This window comes from Hermetia illucens, chromosome 1 (genome assembly GCF_905115235.1).
Source record: "Hermetia illucens chromosome 1, iHerIll2.2.curated.20191125, whole genome shotgun sequence".
NCBI lineage: Eukaryota > Metazoa > Arthropoda > Insecta > Diptera > Stratiomyidae > Hermetia > Hermetia illucens.
The window spans coordinates 49,659,800-49,676,905 of record NC_051849.1 but is presented as its reverse complement, the minus strand read 5'-3'; the positions used below and the strand labels follow the sequence as shown (position 1 = coordinate 49,676,905).

The 17,106-nt window shown below is 42.2% G+C and overlaps 1 protein-coding gene across 28 annotated transcripts in view; it reads left to right on the top strand.

The window, feature by feature from the left end:
* LOC119649465 (sorbin and SH3 domain-containing protein 2) overlaps positions 1 to 17,106 on the top strand; it is a 410,936-nt gene that overhangs the window by 389,094 nt on the left and 4,736 nt on the right. For all 28 annotated transcript variants that reach the window (XM_038051671.1, XM_038051761.1, XM_038051695.1 and 25 more), the window contains 4 exons: positions 5,633 to 5,987; positions 6,152 to 6,266; positions 14,861 to 15,070; positions 15,171 to 15,442. In XM_038051671.1, the coding sequence (XP_037907599.1) occupies positions 5,633 to 5,987; positions 6,152 to 6,266; positions 14,861 to 15,070; positions 15,171 to 15,442 (952 nt within the window). The remainder of the gene's footprint in view (positions 1 to 5,632; positions 5,988 to 6,151; positions 6,267 to 14,860; positions 15,071 to 15,170; positions 15,443 to 17,106) is intronic.

Below are 17,106 nucleotides of genomic sequence, written 5' to 3'. Positions count from 1 at the left end.
ACCATGAGACTCCGTTTATTGTCTTTTATAGTCAGCCAACACTCAAAACCATAGAGGGCGATAGGGCGGACGACACTGGCGTAAATTTAAGATTTGAGACGTTCGCTGATACGTCGATCACAAAGAACATCAGTCGTGGAACGCCGCTTTATCCAGGTTGCGTTAATGTGTGAATCAATTTCATAACGCAGTTTTCCATTGGCAAATAGCATTGACTCAAAATATTTAAATCGCCAAGTTCCCGTGCAGGTCACTAGCACTCACAGTGATAGCGCCTATTCAATGGGAACCAGTCATCAATAATTTTGTTTTATTCAGATTCAATATGAAACAGTGTTTTATGAGGCGATCATCTCATTTTTAAACAAGATCGGCTTTGCTATGAATCGCTAGGCAAACATCATTTGCATAGAGCTCTGTACGGACCGTATGACAACGTCCATAACAAGAACAAAGAGGAGTCGAATTTTACTTTTCGGATCGTGATACAGGAATTTAACCCAACGCACGAGTTCTTCTGGTAATAGGTGTTGTCGTAAAACATACCATGAATTCGTGGGGTGCACCGTCAAAGGCTTTCTCAAAATTCAGAAATTTTATGTAAATAGGATGATGCTTCTCATGGTGTTTCTCCATGAATAACCGCGCGGCATGTATGCGTCAGTAGTTCCACGGTTCTTAACAAAGCCCGCTCCATTCACGGTTATTTAAACGATTTCGCGAATACGGTTGTCAAGAATGCGTTCAAAAGTCTTCATAGTATGAAACAGCAACCGGATCGGACAGTAACTTGAACATTCTGCTCTTTCTTGCCAGTCAGATGGTGTTTTGCGTTCCTCAATAACCTGATTGAAGAGTGCACTTAGCCACAGTATTGGGTCCCAGCTCTTCTCTTGTCATTGACGCAACAGAAGTGTTCGATATCCTGCGCACATTGGTGTTGGCTTTTGACAAGCCAATACAGATCTTCCGCCATCCCGAGTTGTCAAGTTTACCATGAAGATCTTTGTAATGGCCTGCTCGGGTAACAGCGATCGCTTTCTTTGCTTCCCCGTCGACATTGAAGCGTTTCTTTTCGCAGACCTTCATTTGGACATCATCATTCCAAAGACAAATATCTGAAATTTTTTTTTGTTTTGGTTGAAGAATTGAGAGAGGACTAAGCCCGCCACTCACTTGATGGTGGACCGGCTATTTGGGAAGCAACTTACTTCCACGGTTGTGGTCCACGGGACCTTCAGCCTTGGGCATGCATCCGAGATACAAAAATTAAACATGCAGTTTTTTCAGTCCAGAGACAACTCATCAGCCCTCTATTACCTCTTTCCTTGGAGGAGATACCACCCCGTTGCGAATTCGATCATGCTGCTCCCAGAGTAGAGGTGAGGCAACGTCTAAAGAGTTGCCTCTGCCCTGGGTGCAACCGTAAGTCGAAGTACCTCGGTTGATAGACCGGTTACCTGACTGGATCATCCCGAAAGTTGCATAGATCGCTTTGTGAATCGTGTCTTTAACTTGGTTCCCCCATTCTTCCACATTCGAAATGGTTGTTAATCGCATAAGTGCGATGATTTCTGCCTTGATTCGCGAGCCGGCAATCAATGGGCGATGTTAAGGTGCGATGGTCTCACAAGGAACGACTATGCAGTCAGTGACGGCAATAAAATGTCCGAGTCTTGTGAGGAGACAATCAATTTGCGTTTTACTGTTCCCACCATAAAATGCAGGAAGATGTCAGTGTCCGCAAAATTGACTATACGCTCGCCACCCTTATTGCGTGTTCCAAACCTTTATCGGCATCAGATCGACCTGCTTGTAGTCTGTATGCGGTGAAGAAGTGAATAACGCGATAAAATCAAATCGCTCGACTTCTTTAACGGCTTCACAACGACTCTCTGAAATGGCAATTTCAACACCGTATTGAGTGTGTGGGCTTTCAAAATAGAGAAGTTTATAGCCATATATACCGCGTTAACGTTCTATGTGGCAACTGTAGAGCGCAAATGTCAATGTACCTTTTTTAGATGGTTCTTGCGAGTTCCTCCGTCTTTCCAGTGTGAATGCCAATATTTAGCGTGTAGACACGAATTTGTTTTGCTCAGACTAACTTACTTACATCCTGACGCCGCCCATGCATCAAGAACCTTTGCCCATTTCTCGACAGGACCGGGGCCCGTCCTGCCGCGTCGACTGAGATGAACGCCCTGGAATTTTTTCCTTCAGTTCAGCGTCTTATTTTTGTTTTACCGAGGATAGTATAAAGTACGTACCCTCCTCCTTTGTCCCTGCTTGGGACCAGCATGCTATGTAAAGAACATGGTGAGTTCCCGCCTTAGCTTTTTTCTCTTTGTTATTTTCAATTATGTCGCCTATATTTTTTCTTCCTTTTATTTTTAATGCTAGCTTTTGTTGAAATTGCTCTGTTTGCCGCAAAGCAACCTCTCTGAAAGGAAGCAGTCTTACCAAATCTCTTCCTTTGACGGTATTATGACAAATAATTTCTCTTTGAAAACAGTCCGAATCTCGATTCTTCTACTCACTTCTTCTATGCATCTGTTTTTTTCTACGCTCGGCTGCATGAAAAATACTTTCGCATACTATTCGAAATCCGTGTAGAATGTGAGATGTCAAATTAAAAAGGGTGTCGTCCTCAAAAAAAGCGAAGCGTTGGAGATTTTATTTTAAATTATCGTAGACGTTTACCAGTGAATGTCCTAAATTGTAAGGCTTATTTCACTCGAGTTTCATTGATGAAGTCAGAATGACTGTAATACCAAGGATCTGACCCAGGCAAGTCTCTCTCTTTCAGGCTTTTCTGGGTCGAATTGTATTCGGTATGGTCCATGACGTAAAGCCAATCATAATAATGTGCTCGCAGCTAAGGTTCCCCACCTGTTTAGAATAATCTCTCGGGATTGTCTAGAAGACATAGACACATAGTCTGTGTCTTCTAGAATTGAAAAATTCACCATAAGTACCTACCTAATACACTCTGACGAATAGAAAAAAATTTCAATTGCTGCTGCCATTTTCCCCGAGTTCTTTCAGACGAATTCATGAAATGGAAAGGATCTTGTTCAATGACGTTGACCAGTAACTCTACCAAGCTTATTTTATTGCGTATTACGATTCTACATTGTCCTTCTTCGCCGATTACCGCAAAAACCTTTTTCTATTTGTAATGTTTTGAAGGAGCTTTGGCGATGACACCACCTCCTTTCCCATTTTCAGACATCAGCTTTGCGTACCTAACTATTGATCTGTTCTGTAGTAATTTAAATAAAATTTTCGAGCAAACATGGTGGTTTATACCCTGACTTCTATTAAACAGACACCAACTTTCTTTTGCACGCTGGCCTGCATGATCACTGTTTACCAGATCCCGTATAGTTCTGTCCTCGTAAGGGGCTGGCGGATTGGCCGGGCAAGGCTCTGCTCTTGGCAGCCCTTCCGGAAATATAGTCGGTGTTTCACCAGCGGCTATCAGGGGCGGAGTCTAGTCGCACTACCTAGCTGCCACGGGCCTTAGATGGCGAAGGCGAACGAGCTGTACGAATTCAGACAGATGTTGGAATGGACCATATGTTAAGGCCTAGATAGCGTATAGAAGCGCTTTCTATTTTTTTTTTTAGATTTTCGCTTTCTATTTTTTTTTTAGATTTTTGGTTAGATAGGTCTCGGCTAATCGAGATCTTTTATTTAATCCTTCACATGCCTATAGATGTAGAAAAATTTGGCAGCCCCCACCCTCTGTTAAGAACAGCTAGCAACATAGTAATGAAGACGTAAAGACCATTTGGAAGGCACAAACGTTTTAGCGATGATAATGCTACTCACAGTTCACTGGGGGAGGTAGCACCCGATGAGTGTACCCATGGAACTTGAATCACCGTCAAAAAACTATAAAAAAGTAATATAAGGAAAGATTCGGACAACGGACGTTTATTTAGGCTCACTGGTAAAGAGTTAAGCATGATGCGACTGTAGCCTTGAACTCTTTTAAAGCAAAAATTGTGAAACTCTAATAAGGTAGACTACAAATCAATATAATTGAGAAAATTCCCAAAAGCTGGAAAAAATTGCTTTGATTCAATTCAGGTACGTACTCATTCACAACTGATTTGACTAGCAACTTTCCATCTAGCAAGCTTACCGCTTTAAACACTAAACTTTCTGAATATTCTATTTTTTATCTCAATTGAGAGAACGAGTCCTATGTTTCGGGCCCATAAGACCTGAGAGAATAGTAGTAAAAGCATTTAGCATTTGATAGATCCATTGTACTATTCTTATCCCTTTTGGACAGTGAAGTCCTCGGTGTTTAACGTAGGTACCTGTCTTGAGACTTAATCCTATGGCCCTCTTCAGGGATGGATTGATTTTGTGACCACAATCAGAGCCCCGTTGAGACAAGCGTAACGGTACCAGTCTATACCAAGTGCATGGCTTAGCATTCATACTGGTGGAGGCAAGAAGTACCTAAATCTCTACCGAACTATGGAGTACGGCACCCGTGTTGATACGCAACACCACGTCGAGGCCCGAAGGTCTCTTCTCGCCCGAGCACAACCACAGCCCCCATAAAACTTCCACAAGGGGGCCAACCGCAACCAACCGAGCTGTACTCAGATACGATAGAAATTCTCCTGAAGTATAAGAGTCCAGGGGCTACCTCGGTTCCCATGGTACCAGTATACCCCTGGTAAGGTTTCGTGACCGAAGCCACTTCAGATGAGTCCCCGTGCAGACTCGGGTCTGATCGCCCTTGCTAGGCCTTGGAGCATTCGGCTACTGCATCACGGCCGGCAAGCCAATGCGATACAGCGGTTCCCAGTGCCACCACGTGGAGGTTCTCCTCGGCCACTTGGTTTTGGTTCAGCCGACAGGGTTGTCGCCTCGTCTTCCTCCCCGCCACCTCAGAGCACCATCCCTTTTGGACAATCACAAACATCCATAACCGTCACAAAGTTGACGCCTCAACTAGTTCGGCCACCTAATCGTCTATCCTGAAGGCACCAGCTGTCCACTTATTAGTAAGGCAGGGGACTTACAATATTTATACATATACGAGTATATATCGTGTTTATGTGTTATCAAGAAGAAGCTGTCTCGAATATAATTTAGGATTGAATGATACTCATTCTTTTAAATTAAGTTAGATATCTCTGTAAAAGAAGGGACCATGATATGTCTCCTTTCTGCCCAAACTTGTAACAACATAATCTATCATATATGTCCTGTACTCACATGTTATTAACATTTGCTTTTGACTGCGAAAATTACTAAATCATTACATAATCTCCTTCCTGCGCCCTCAACTGTGTTCTCGTTTAAATATTTATGCCCCACATAGCAAGTACTCGTGATATCTAAAATTAAACTTGATCTTATCAATCAAATGCAAATATTCCGGCCTTCCCTCACATACGCGAAATTATGCTGGAAATGGGTCGTTCTTGGAATTCAGTAATGATATTCAAACAAACTCCTTATCTGCAACGGCTAATAAATTATTATGTTCACTTATGCAAATAAACACGCCATGCACACACAAGTCTGACTTTATGAGCCGACTATCTACTAAAATAAAATGTTAATGTTGTCTTCGTTTTTATATTTTCAATTTATTTAGAATCTCCTCGCCGTTACGTTGAAGGCGATGTAAATATCCATTACAAGAGTCCCATCCGGTATGAGTTCAAAGACGCTATACCAGAAGAGGAGCTTGCCCGCAAACAGGCCGAGTCTATGAAGAAACTTTACCAGGAGGAACGTCGTCGCAAATATCTACAGGAACTCGAAGATATGAACAATCGTCGACACACCGACAACTTTATACCATCACAAAAATCGCCAATTCCGCTAAATCGTTACGACGATTTTCCCACGGATGTCTCACCCAAGTCGCCTGCATCCGCATCCTCGTCCTCGAACTTTTCACGAACCATAGCACGAGCTCTATACAACTTCCAAGGACAATCGGCCAGGTAAGGATATTTTTCTTTTTGCATGTGAAGTAGAAAGTTAGGGAAGGCAGGCATTTAAAGTTATCATGCACGCCTCCTTGCTCCAAGTTTTACAGCCGCTTCTTTTGAAGGATACATGGAAGAGACAGTAAATTAAGCAATTTTCTTCTTTCTCTCCTTTCCAGGGAACTGAGCTTTAAGAAAGGCGACGTAATTTACATAAGACGACAAATCGACAAGAATTGGTACGAGGGTGAACACAACGCCATGGTCGGACTTTTGCCTGTCAATTATGTCGAGGTAAATGGACTGTAACAGTATTCAGAATGCATAGTCACTTTTTTATTGGAGGCCTTACTGGTGTTTTTTTACCCCGGGAAATAATTGATCAGAGTTTCTGCTTCGTATAAAATCTAAACTTAGATAGAATAAGTTTGAAGGAAAATTTAAAATAACTTTGAATTTCTATCCTGAGGGAAAACTAGCCCTGAGAGTATTCTTGGGAGTTATTTCCTGTTTTTTTGAGATTTGAGAAACCGAGCTTACAAGCATCATGATATATTTGGGCTCAATGAAGAGACCTCTTTTAAGATTTCTTACTGCATCTAATCTTGGAAATTTCGATAATATCCATCCCTCAGATTGTTAGATGTGTAGTTGACATATTCAACTTTCTTGGTTATTGCAAAAGAGAGTAGGCAGATAGAAGTGCCGACAGGTAATCAAGGTTGTCCACACGGTGGAGTATTATCACCATTAATGTGAAGCATGGTAGTTGATGAACCCCTAGGAGAGCTAACAAACATTGGAATATAGATCCAGGGTTACGCTGATGACATTGTTTTAATCTGTAGAGACAAATATGAGGATATCCTATGTGACAGAATTCAAACCGGACTGCGAATCACTAGTAACTGGTGCAGGAAGGCACGCTTGCGCATACCAAGGCCAGTATGGTACCATTCACTAGGAAGTGCGATCGCCATTATATCACATGGCATATAGGAGAAACTAGTAACAGAATTGACCTCTATATTTGGGAATCACAGTAGACCGAAATCTACTCTTGAAGACATATGTTGGAAAGCCACAAGGGCTCCAATGACCCCCAAAAATGCCGTACTGAATATACACTGCAATAGTAGGCCAAATTGGACGGAAATCTGGGCAGACAGAACAGAACTCAGCAGAACAGCCAAGGAATTACACAAACTCCAAACTGACTGGCTTGCGTTTGTGTCAGTGGGGCAATGAGAACTTACCCAACGACACCCCTAGAGGTACTTCAGATGGAAGCAAGACGCAGATCTTCAGAATGTCCAGGAGTACCAGTGAGGCGGCGACCTGCTTAAACCGAAGAAAAACTGATATTCTTTCTAGACGGCATTCGGATTTACTGATACCAATGGATAACATGACAATAAATTTTCACTTCGGTAAGAAGTTTGAAACATATTGGAGGAACACGGCGTGGCATTTGACATACGGCTTAAACCAGCAACTGATTACCTGGTACATTGACTGATTCTTTATAGCAGAGGAAGCAGATGTTGGGATCATTGGTTCAAGCAAAAACGTACTTTGAACCAATGGGTAAGCACACCAGCATGTTTCAGGTGGAAATATATATTATGAACAAATGTGCCTCCTTCAACCTCAAAAGGAATTATAGGGGGCAGAACATTGCTATTCTAACTGACAACCAAACGGCACTTAGATACTAGCAGGTAAATTCTAAACTGGTATAAGAATGCCTTAACAAACTGAACACGTTTGGTTCGTTCAATAAGGTCTGGGCACTCTGAGTTCCAGGCCACATTGGGTTAGAAGGCAGTGAGGCAGCGGATAAGCTGGCCCGGAAAGGAGCAGAGACACCGCTATATGAAATCGGAAATGGGTTCATGGTCACGACGTTGAAAAATGAAGATGAACAGCTGAGGGAACTTTACTGGGCAAACTTACAAGGAATGGAGCAGTCCAGTGTGCTGATGGGGGGTACGAACCGAATCGCTCGAAAGATTGTTTAAACCTCACCAACAAAAGCCTCCAAGCTAGATGCCAGGTTGAAACACTTTCAAGTAGGGAAAATAATAAAGTTTCTGTTTCTGTCTGTTTATATGGTAGGTATACTATAACTAGTAAAGGAGCACAATAGCTCTTTTAGGATGCAATGCGACTTCCCTTGACAATATTAACTTGTGGCTAGGAATTTTATTTGAAAGTTTCAATAATCAAAATCGGTTCCAAAGTTTTGAGGCCATTTTGTGAAATGGAAGCTCATATCCTAGCTTAAAGCTTCAGCGCTTAACAATTTACGAAGGAATTTCCATCCTTTTGAAGGTGAGCTATAGTCTCCTTTCATTGTACATATTTTTTCCGCATAAGCAATAAATATAATAGTTTCCAACGAACTTTATGCAAGGCTCCATCAGAGGGTCGTCAATTTGTTGTATGAATAAGTTACCTCCTAATAAATTTTGCTGGTTATCCTTTATTTGCCAATATTGGAGCCAATTATACACTTCCTGAATTCTTTCGATATCTATCGCTTGAAGTTTGAAGTAGTTGCAAGCCTCTCTTTTGGTTGTGATGATAGATCAGAAATTATATACGCCTGAGCCAGATTTTTGACTCTTCGTGGTTTCTTCGTATCTGGGCTACTCCTAAGTAATTAGCCTTAAAAAATATTAATTTGGAGGAAGTGGCATTGAGTGCTTTCTGGTCTCTTGTCACTCGAATATAGTCCTTCGATTTCTCCATATGCCAAAAACTAGAGCTAGTGCAGTTCTTTCGGATTATCCACTGTCAGTTTATTTGTGGATCATTTTAGAGACGACCTTTTCCCCGTCGCTAGATCTCTCAATGTCGATATTGCTTACCACCAGTACTAGACTCGCCCCATCGGAATCTTTTTTCAGCTTCTAGTGACAACAATTGTGTCTAAGATAAACGCTATCGAGTCCCTGTCCCATTTTGACAAACGGTTTTATTGATTTGCAAAAAGAGAACTTGGCTGCTATGGCAAATCGTCAGTTCTATTCTGCCAATCTGGGAATAACTACTGTTGCCTATGCGATCCCCCGATACTAGCTTCATCCCAGACATCCTGGAAAGTTCTTACTGATCTTATACACCAATTTAGTATAAAACAAATTTTGGATTTCATTATTTCCGCTCTATTGGACCAACCTCCTACAGCAAACTATAGATTGGTTTGATTAACAGGATCAGTTAGTTATATAGTTACGATAGGGTCGTAACTTACTCCAGGCAAAAAGTTTCAGATGAATTTACCTATCCTGTGGCATGACAATTATAATCCGTGCTAACCGAGCTCTTCATTAATATCTTTGAAATTCGCCAAACAAGACAAGTGTTTATTCTGTACAATAGGATGAAAGATATTGATCGGTCTGTGCGAAGTAGAAAGAATTGAAACAAAGTTTACAGAGTCAAGAAAGGTTACATAGATAAGTTACTGTAACAGAAATATAGAGTTAATTCGAACGCAGTCCTCGAAGAGTGGTTTATGATTTGCAGTGCCAGACCGCTTATGGAGTCAACCTTCCACAAACCTTTCCAATGATGTATGGATTACAGGTTACACTGGTTGCAGCAGCAACATGAACGTGCAGTGACAAAACCATGCGCATGGAGCAACTTTGTGTGATGCTTATAATTCTTCAAGAAAGGGCCAAATTTATAATTGGATACGGGGAGGCAAAACTTTTGCCCGAGTAGACAAACCTAATAGGGGCTGCAAGTTGGCGGTAAAGGACCAAACAGGTTTTTTTGGATGAATGTGGAATCTACGAAAGACACCAACGAAATCCGTTGACATGCACGATTCGCGGGTATACTAAACCACATGCGTGTACCACTTCAACCACTCACCCCACACAACTACCGTTAGATATCACTTCGCAGTTGGCAATTATGTATTATTCTTGTCTGGCTATCGTTTGCCTCTCCCTTTCCGCAATACGGGGTTCTTTTTGGACGTTTGTTACAAATGCTGCCGACTACAGCATGTGGTCTACTAGGAAACGCTGCGTCTTCTTTCTGGCCTGGGTAAGCTCAACATGTTGGAGACCTGTCGCAGCCAAACTGGCATATATAGGTTCAACATGTTGGAGACCTGTCGCAGCCAAACTGGCATATATAGGTACTCACGGCAGCCGCTGTGGCGCTGTGTGTTAACTAGTAACTACAGCCTTCTGGACAACAATTAACCCATTTGTCGAAGATTAAAATCAGCTAATGTCTTTGGTCGTCGTCCATTTGGCATCTGATATCTTTTTGCAGCCTATTCAGGAGCGACATCCAGCAAGATCGAGCTAATGACTGGAGATAGCCGTGCTCTCTTGACGCATTTTCGTCCACCGATATTTGGCGCAACAATCCAATTGGGTCAGGGCTTTGAAGTGTTTTAGAGCACTTAATTCAAGACGGGTACGGTATACTACAAGATTACATTACCCTACAGGGGGCAATGTGGTCAGCATTGCGCTCGTCCGAGATTATTACCTTGATTTGACTCAGTTGATCATTCACAGCTGAAGCGACTGGTATCCGACGTCAAATCATGATATAAATTCCACTGCTACCAGTGAGATTTGAGCCGGGACCTTCCGTATGACAGCCTTGCGCTCTAACAGCTATCCAGACACACACCTTAGTCAATTATTGAACATAAATCGCAGATACTTGAGTCTTATGGTCAGGTGCCCAACTCGAATTTTGATATATTCCAGGTCCTTCTAGCTTGTTATTAGAGCGGCTTTCAACATTGAATCTTCCGGCTCGCTTCGTTAGGTGCTATCTCGATGTGGTTTACCACCCCCACCACAGTAATATCATCGCCGAAACCAAGCACTTTTCCCCTTCCAATAAGGACAGGGGTAAGACTATCGTACATAATATTCCACCAGAGTGGACCCAGACCCCAGCCTGCTGACACACGGTGGTGATTTGTACCTTTGTCGGTATCGTATTTAAGTTTTCTGTCGATGAAGTAGTTAGTCACTGTTTTTCTCGGGTAGCACGGAGTTTTTAGGCTGATAAACCGCCTTTTAATGGACGACTTTTTCGCCGAGTTGAAAGCATTTCTCATATTCAGCGTACTCTTTTCATTCCCAGCGCCATTACTCGTCTTCAATGGCAGCAGCTGCAATATCCACCGTCACTTTTATTGCATCAAGCTTTTCCTGATTCCAAGTTCTTTCCTTTTCGGCTATCTCCAGCAACCTGTTGACAATTATTCCATAAAAAACTTTTCCCATGATATCCGGAAGGAATATTAAATGATATGAAGAGGAATCTCGGGGCATTTGTTTTCTTTCGGTTACAAAACCAAACTTTTCCATTACCGCTTTTTTTTAGGAAGCAGCACTTCGCTGTGTTTCAGGATAACTTGTGGTTAGATCGTTAGGCTAATACAGCGGAAGGTCACGGTTCAGATATCACTGGTGGCAGAGGGATTTGTAACGTGACTGGATGTTAGATTCCAGTCGACTCAGCTGTGAATGAGTATCGGACTTAAATCAGAATAACAATAACGGGCGAGTACATGTTGACCACATTGCCTCCTAAAGTATACTCTTCTCCTGTATTGTATCGTTACGGTCTTGAATGAAGTACTCTAACATGCTTCAAGGTGCAGATCCAATTGGATTGTCGCCCCGCTGTTTTTATAATTATCCCTACGCCTAGAGATTTTGGCGTGGTTTGTGCGGATGCAGCTGTCAGTGCTTTGTTCGGAATGCCATCAGTTCCCGGCGCTTTCTTGTCCCTTATTTTCACACTAGGAGCAATTCGTTTTGAGTAATCCGAGCAATGATCTGTGAATTACGGTATTCGACCTTATGACTATTCTCTAATAAAGCTTATCAAACCGTTTTCTCTTTAGGACGCCTATCGAATCGAGGTTTCCCAGAGGTAGATAATGCACGAATTCTTCAGTTGAGACAATCTTCCCGCAGTCCGATCTGAGGTCTAAGGAAAGCAGTGGTATATGAATATAGGGGTCTTCCCTTTCTCTTTTCTTTCTGTACGTAGTCGTCCAGCCCGATTTTTGCCAAATGTTGTATTTATCACAGGTAGTATGTGATAGATAAATACATTGTGTCTACCCTTCCATTAACAAAAAAAAACAACCTAATTCCATATTCAGGCAAACACAACGTTTGTGGCGAAAATTGCGTTGCGACCAATCTTCCCACTACATCCGTAATTTTTCATTTCAAATATTCGGTGGTGATTTGATGTGTGGTTTCCAGATGTTAGCTTAAGGATTTCCAAATAGATTCTCAGCCGCAAAATTGGTCTGCCTCTACGTACGCATATGCTATTGATCTATGCTTGGACAACAAGCGTCTATTTTCGACCGTATATTTCCTGCGGTTGGCGAAATTTAGCCGCGGGCTCCCTCACCCTTAATACTGGAATGTTTGTACTTGTTGGGAATAATGCCACTCACGTCCCTTGATTTGTCTTACGCTGTTAAATTCCCTTTAATTCGCTCCAACCACACTTTGGAATTCACCTACAACCCACTACGCTTTGGCTTCATAGGCCAACATCAGCAATATATTTCCTCATTACCATGTGAAGCCTAAACCCCCCCCCCCCCTGTTTTGGTTTTGAATTGCCAACTTTCGAAAGCTTCCCGAAAACCAACAACATCAAAACCGAAAACCAACCAACCAACAGCATCAAACCGCACTGCTCAAACGGGAAGAATAAAGATAGGAGAATACCACTTTGAGACCGTTGATAATTTCCCCTATCTAGGGTCGAAAATCACAACCGATAACAACTACGATGATGAAATCCGCGCACGGTTGTTGTCAAGCAAGAAAAATTGCGAACTCTTGGCCGCGTTAGAGAGACGAATCTTCCGAAGAATATTTGGTCCTCTACATGAAGATGGACGATTCCGTAACCTACATAACGACGAAATCTATGAGCGATATCATGACCGTCAGGTTGTGGATAAAATCCGGCTTAATACCTTACGGTGGGCGGGTCACTTAATCCGTATGGATGAGGATGATCCAGCCCGGAAAGTCTATAAGTGCAATATCTACGGTAGAAAAAGAAGACGAGGCAGACCCTGCCTAAGATGTAGCGGCGGCGTAGGTCAGGGATATCGAATTGGTGGACCTCGGCGCAAAACCGAGATGTCTGGAGCTCTTTATTAAGGCAGGCCTAGACCGGATACCGGTTGTTGTGCCGTTGATGATGATGATCTTTCACAAGCTTCAGTATGAAAACTATCTGAACCTTCTGCTAAGATATAAGCACATAGCCCAGAACAAAACATCCCTGAAAATTGTCTCCTAGGCGCGCTCCAGGTGCCCTTTGTCCTCATTTCGCCTCGATGGGCAGAAGCCATCCATGTTAGGTGTTGTGTCGTTTCATTGGTAGCAACCGCTCTCGCAGTGTTCCACATTCTTTTACAACGCTTCCTTTTTGAAAGCTTACCAGATTCGAGAGAGTCTGTTCTGGCTCAACTCTGAAATTCTTCAAAGTTCCATTCGGACTCCTATGATTGTCCTTTAGACAACTCATTCCTTTTATGAACTCTGAACGACCGAAAATTCTCTCATCGTGGAAGATCCTAGCCCCCTTTACTGATCCAATACCACCGATTCTGATAATATGCATCTCAAGCACTGGGGTCTACGACGATGGCTTTTCTGGGAACTGTTTGAGCCATTAGCTTCGATCATTTACATGAAAGAAAAAGATCTTAGCCCTTAATTGTTGTAATGTTGTGTTCGGGTCTGTTTGACTGCCACCCTCAATTTACTCGAAAACATTAATCCTATTGCAACGAAATTAATTGAGATTGAAACTTCTTATAGGCAAGAGGCAAGAATATCGAGAAAGATAGTGGGAAAGTAGAACTCCACCTTGGCCTGGAATTTTCTCTCCATTTGGAAAAGAGAAAATTCAACAAAATTAAACTAATTGTGGGGGAGATGGAGCCGCACGATTTTCATCACAGGCTCGGATTTTTCCTTACAATACTAGCTTAATTAGCGGCTCTCATACATGAAACAAGAGGTTTCTGAAAAAATATTGTCAAATAAAGCGTCGTTTACATTAGTTTTTAGTACTTTCCGAAATCAGCTTCACTGAGGATATCGTTTGGGGAGGGGAGCTCAAAATGTGCACACCATAAAATGATGCATATCTAGTTCTCCCAACCTATCCCATCGGGATACCTGAAATTCTTCATCCTGTTTCCTTATATCTACAGCTTTTATTCCCTTTAATGGAAAATAAAACAAATCATGAAGATGTAGAACTTCTGCTAATTTTCAAAAGCTGGTCCTCGTTCATTCGTTAATTCATCCATGTTCGAAACTTAAATTTTGTGCCAAAAGCTGGCGTCTCGAACAAGATTCTGATGAAGCCAAGTCAAGATTGCTAATTTCAGTTAAACACGACAACTCTCCTATGCCCATGTAAAACAAGTGTGAAATGCCATCACGTTGACAGAACAATATCCTGAGTCCTTATTCGTAGTGGCCTTATCTCATTTTAGCTTTCTATTATTCAGCGGTAAAAAATAGACATAAACACGCCGACACAATAGAATTGTGACTATTCAGGCAAAGAATATTTGTTCACTCGCTGTAAGGCCCATCAACAATTTTATGGTCCTTTCAAAGAGCAACAACAAAGGGACAAAGGAGTTTCTTTTCTTCTTATTTTTCAGTTATGGCCACTTAATTTCATTGAAAATTTCTAGGCAGTACATGGGCTGGGGAGCTATAAAAGTTGATCTCCATTGTTTAACTGATTTAACTCATGAGTCAATTTAAGCTATCTTGATTTGATTAAAATTGGATAATTTCATTACTTTTTGATTTCTTGCTTAACAGATCATAACCAAGGATGGCAGCAGACCAGCACCACAGAAGAAACCGTCCGAGGGTCAGGCGCGTGCCAAATATAATTTCCAGGCACAATCGGCTCTTGAACTGTCCCTGAACAAGGGTGAACTCGTCACGCTGACCAGACGCGTCGACGCAAATTGGTTTGAAGGAAAAATAGCTAATCGGAAGGGAATCTTCCCTGTGACTTATGTTGATGTAAGTATCTAATAATGCGATAATAAATGAAGAAAGATTTTTATATCCTCAATCCTTCCTAGTCTGTTTACGGAGTCATAATTTCTATCAACCCTTTTAGGTTTTAACTGATATTGGTGCTGATGATTCCGGCCGTTCAACCGTCAGTTTTGGAAACTCCGGATCGAACAAGCCAACTGGAAATGCGTCATCACGTACACTAATCACAACAAATAATATTTCACCCACATTGGATCAATTGCGCACAAGTCTGAATAATGAATTTAACCACGTAACAAATGGCGGACAACACCCTAATGGTATGCTGCGTGAAACCAAAACTACACATAAAACAGAAGTGTTACATGTCGACACGAACTCAGAACCGATAGCGTAAGTATTAAAGTTTATCTTTTGTACAGTTTTTGAAGCTTCATATTCATAGTATGATCCACACATTAATTCGATGCCCGGTACCCGGTAATTTTTTATTTACAAATGACAATTTGAATTCAATTTTCGTTTTCCTTTGTGTCTATAAGAAGATCTGCGCGGTAAAAATCCTGGGGGATTAACGTGAGTACCTGCCTTATAGGCATAATTCCACGGTCCTTTTCGGACGTGGATTATAGACCACAATTAGAGCCCCGCCATGACTAGCATCGTGGCACGAGTTTATACTGAGAACAGGCTCAGTATTCATAACAATTGATGCGAGACCTACCTAACGCCTACTACGACCAACAAGGTAAAGTGAGCGCAGCGTTTCCCAGTGCCACTATGTGAAGGTTCTCCTCCCCCAGATGGTTTTGATTCAGCTGGCGGGATTGTTGCCCCATCTTTCTCGTCGCCATTTTAGAACACAACCCGAGTTGTGCAGCGCAACTCCCACAAGGAGCCCGCGATATTGGTACACGACGATATCTTTTTTGCTCAAACACCTTAACATCGAAATAACCGGGGAATGAAACGTGATGTCCGTCAGTGCATTAGCAGCACTGAACCCGCTTTCGCTGTCTTATGCAATATCTGGAATTACAACTATCTCTACATTTCCTCTCGACTATTATAGAGGAATAGTACATTTAAAGTGACCGGCACTGACAGTGGATAGGTCATATACTATGAAACGGCGCCAACTCCATTTCAGGTTATGCAATGGAATGGAACCCACTACGCTAGGAAGCTCGACGAGTGGTGAACTAGAGCTACGGCCCGTAGAACAGTGGAAATAAAATGCAAACTTATCGGAAAAATGGGGAGGCGAGGGGTTGAAGCACATTGGCAGGAACTGTCAGCGATGGAGGTGGGCGTGTTTGGGTTTATGGTAATCGTATGTGTATAGTCTAATTAATCGCAAGAGTAACTATTCTGTAGTATCAGACTCGACGTTATATTGTCCAGATGTCTCGAAAAATATTGTGCAATAAGGAGATGGGGTTTAAAAAAATGTTGGATGATGACCATGATTATGTGGGGGACAAAGCAGATGGCAACAGGTATCATTGGAAATTATTGTCCAAACATTGAAAGTACCAGCGAATCTGCGAGACTCAGTAAGATTCTGTCCAAGGAACGTAGAAGCCCATTCTTTCTTAAAAAGTCGGAAGGCTCCCAGATGCAATCTTCTGGTGAAACCTTGGAGCACTACCCCGCCAGCGAGGAGGACTATGAGTCAGCGCCTTGCTTGGAGGGTATGCTGCTATTCGAGGCTATCAAATCGGTAATTACTGATGATAAGATCAGCTGGACTATAAGCAACTTCTCCGCGTGTAAATCTCCGGGCCCAGATGGTATAATGCCATACATGCTACAAAAGCAGCAGGAAAGAATTATGCCGTGGCTTGTCGAAATTTACGGGTGCTGTATCTCATTGGGATGCCTACCACAGTCTTGAAGACGCGCTCGAGTGGTTTTCATACCGAATGCGGACATGCGCGGCCATGAATTCGCGACTTTTGACATTCAACCTCACCACTTTCGTATAAAAGACCCTAGAGCGTGTCCTGGACATCCACTTAAGGGCTTTTATGGAGATAACACCCTTCTCTAAGTCC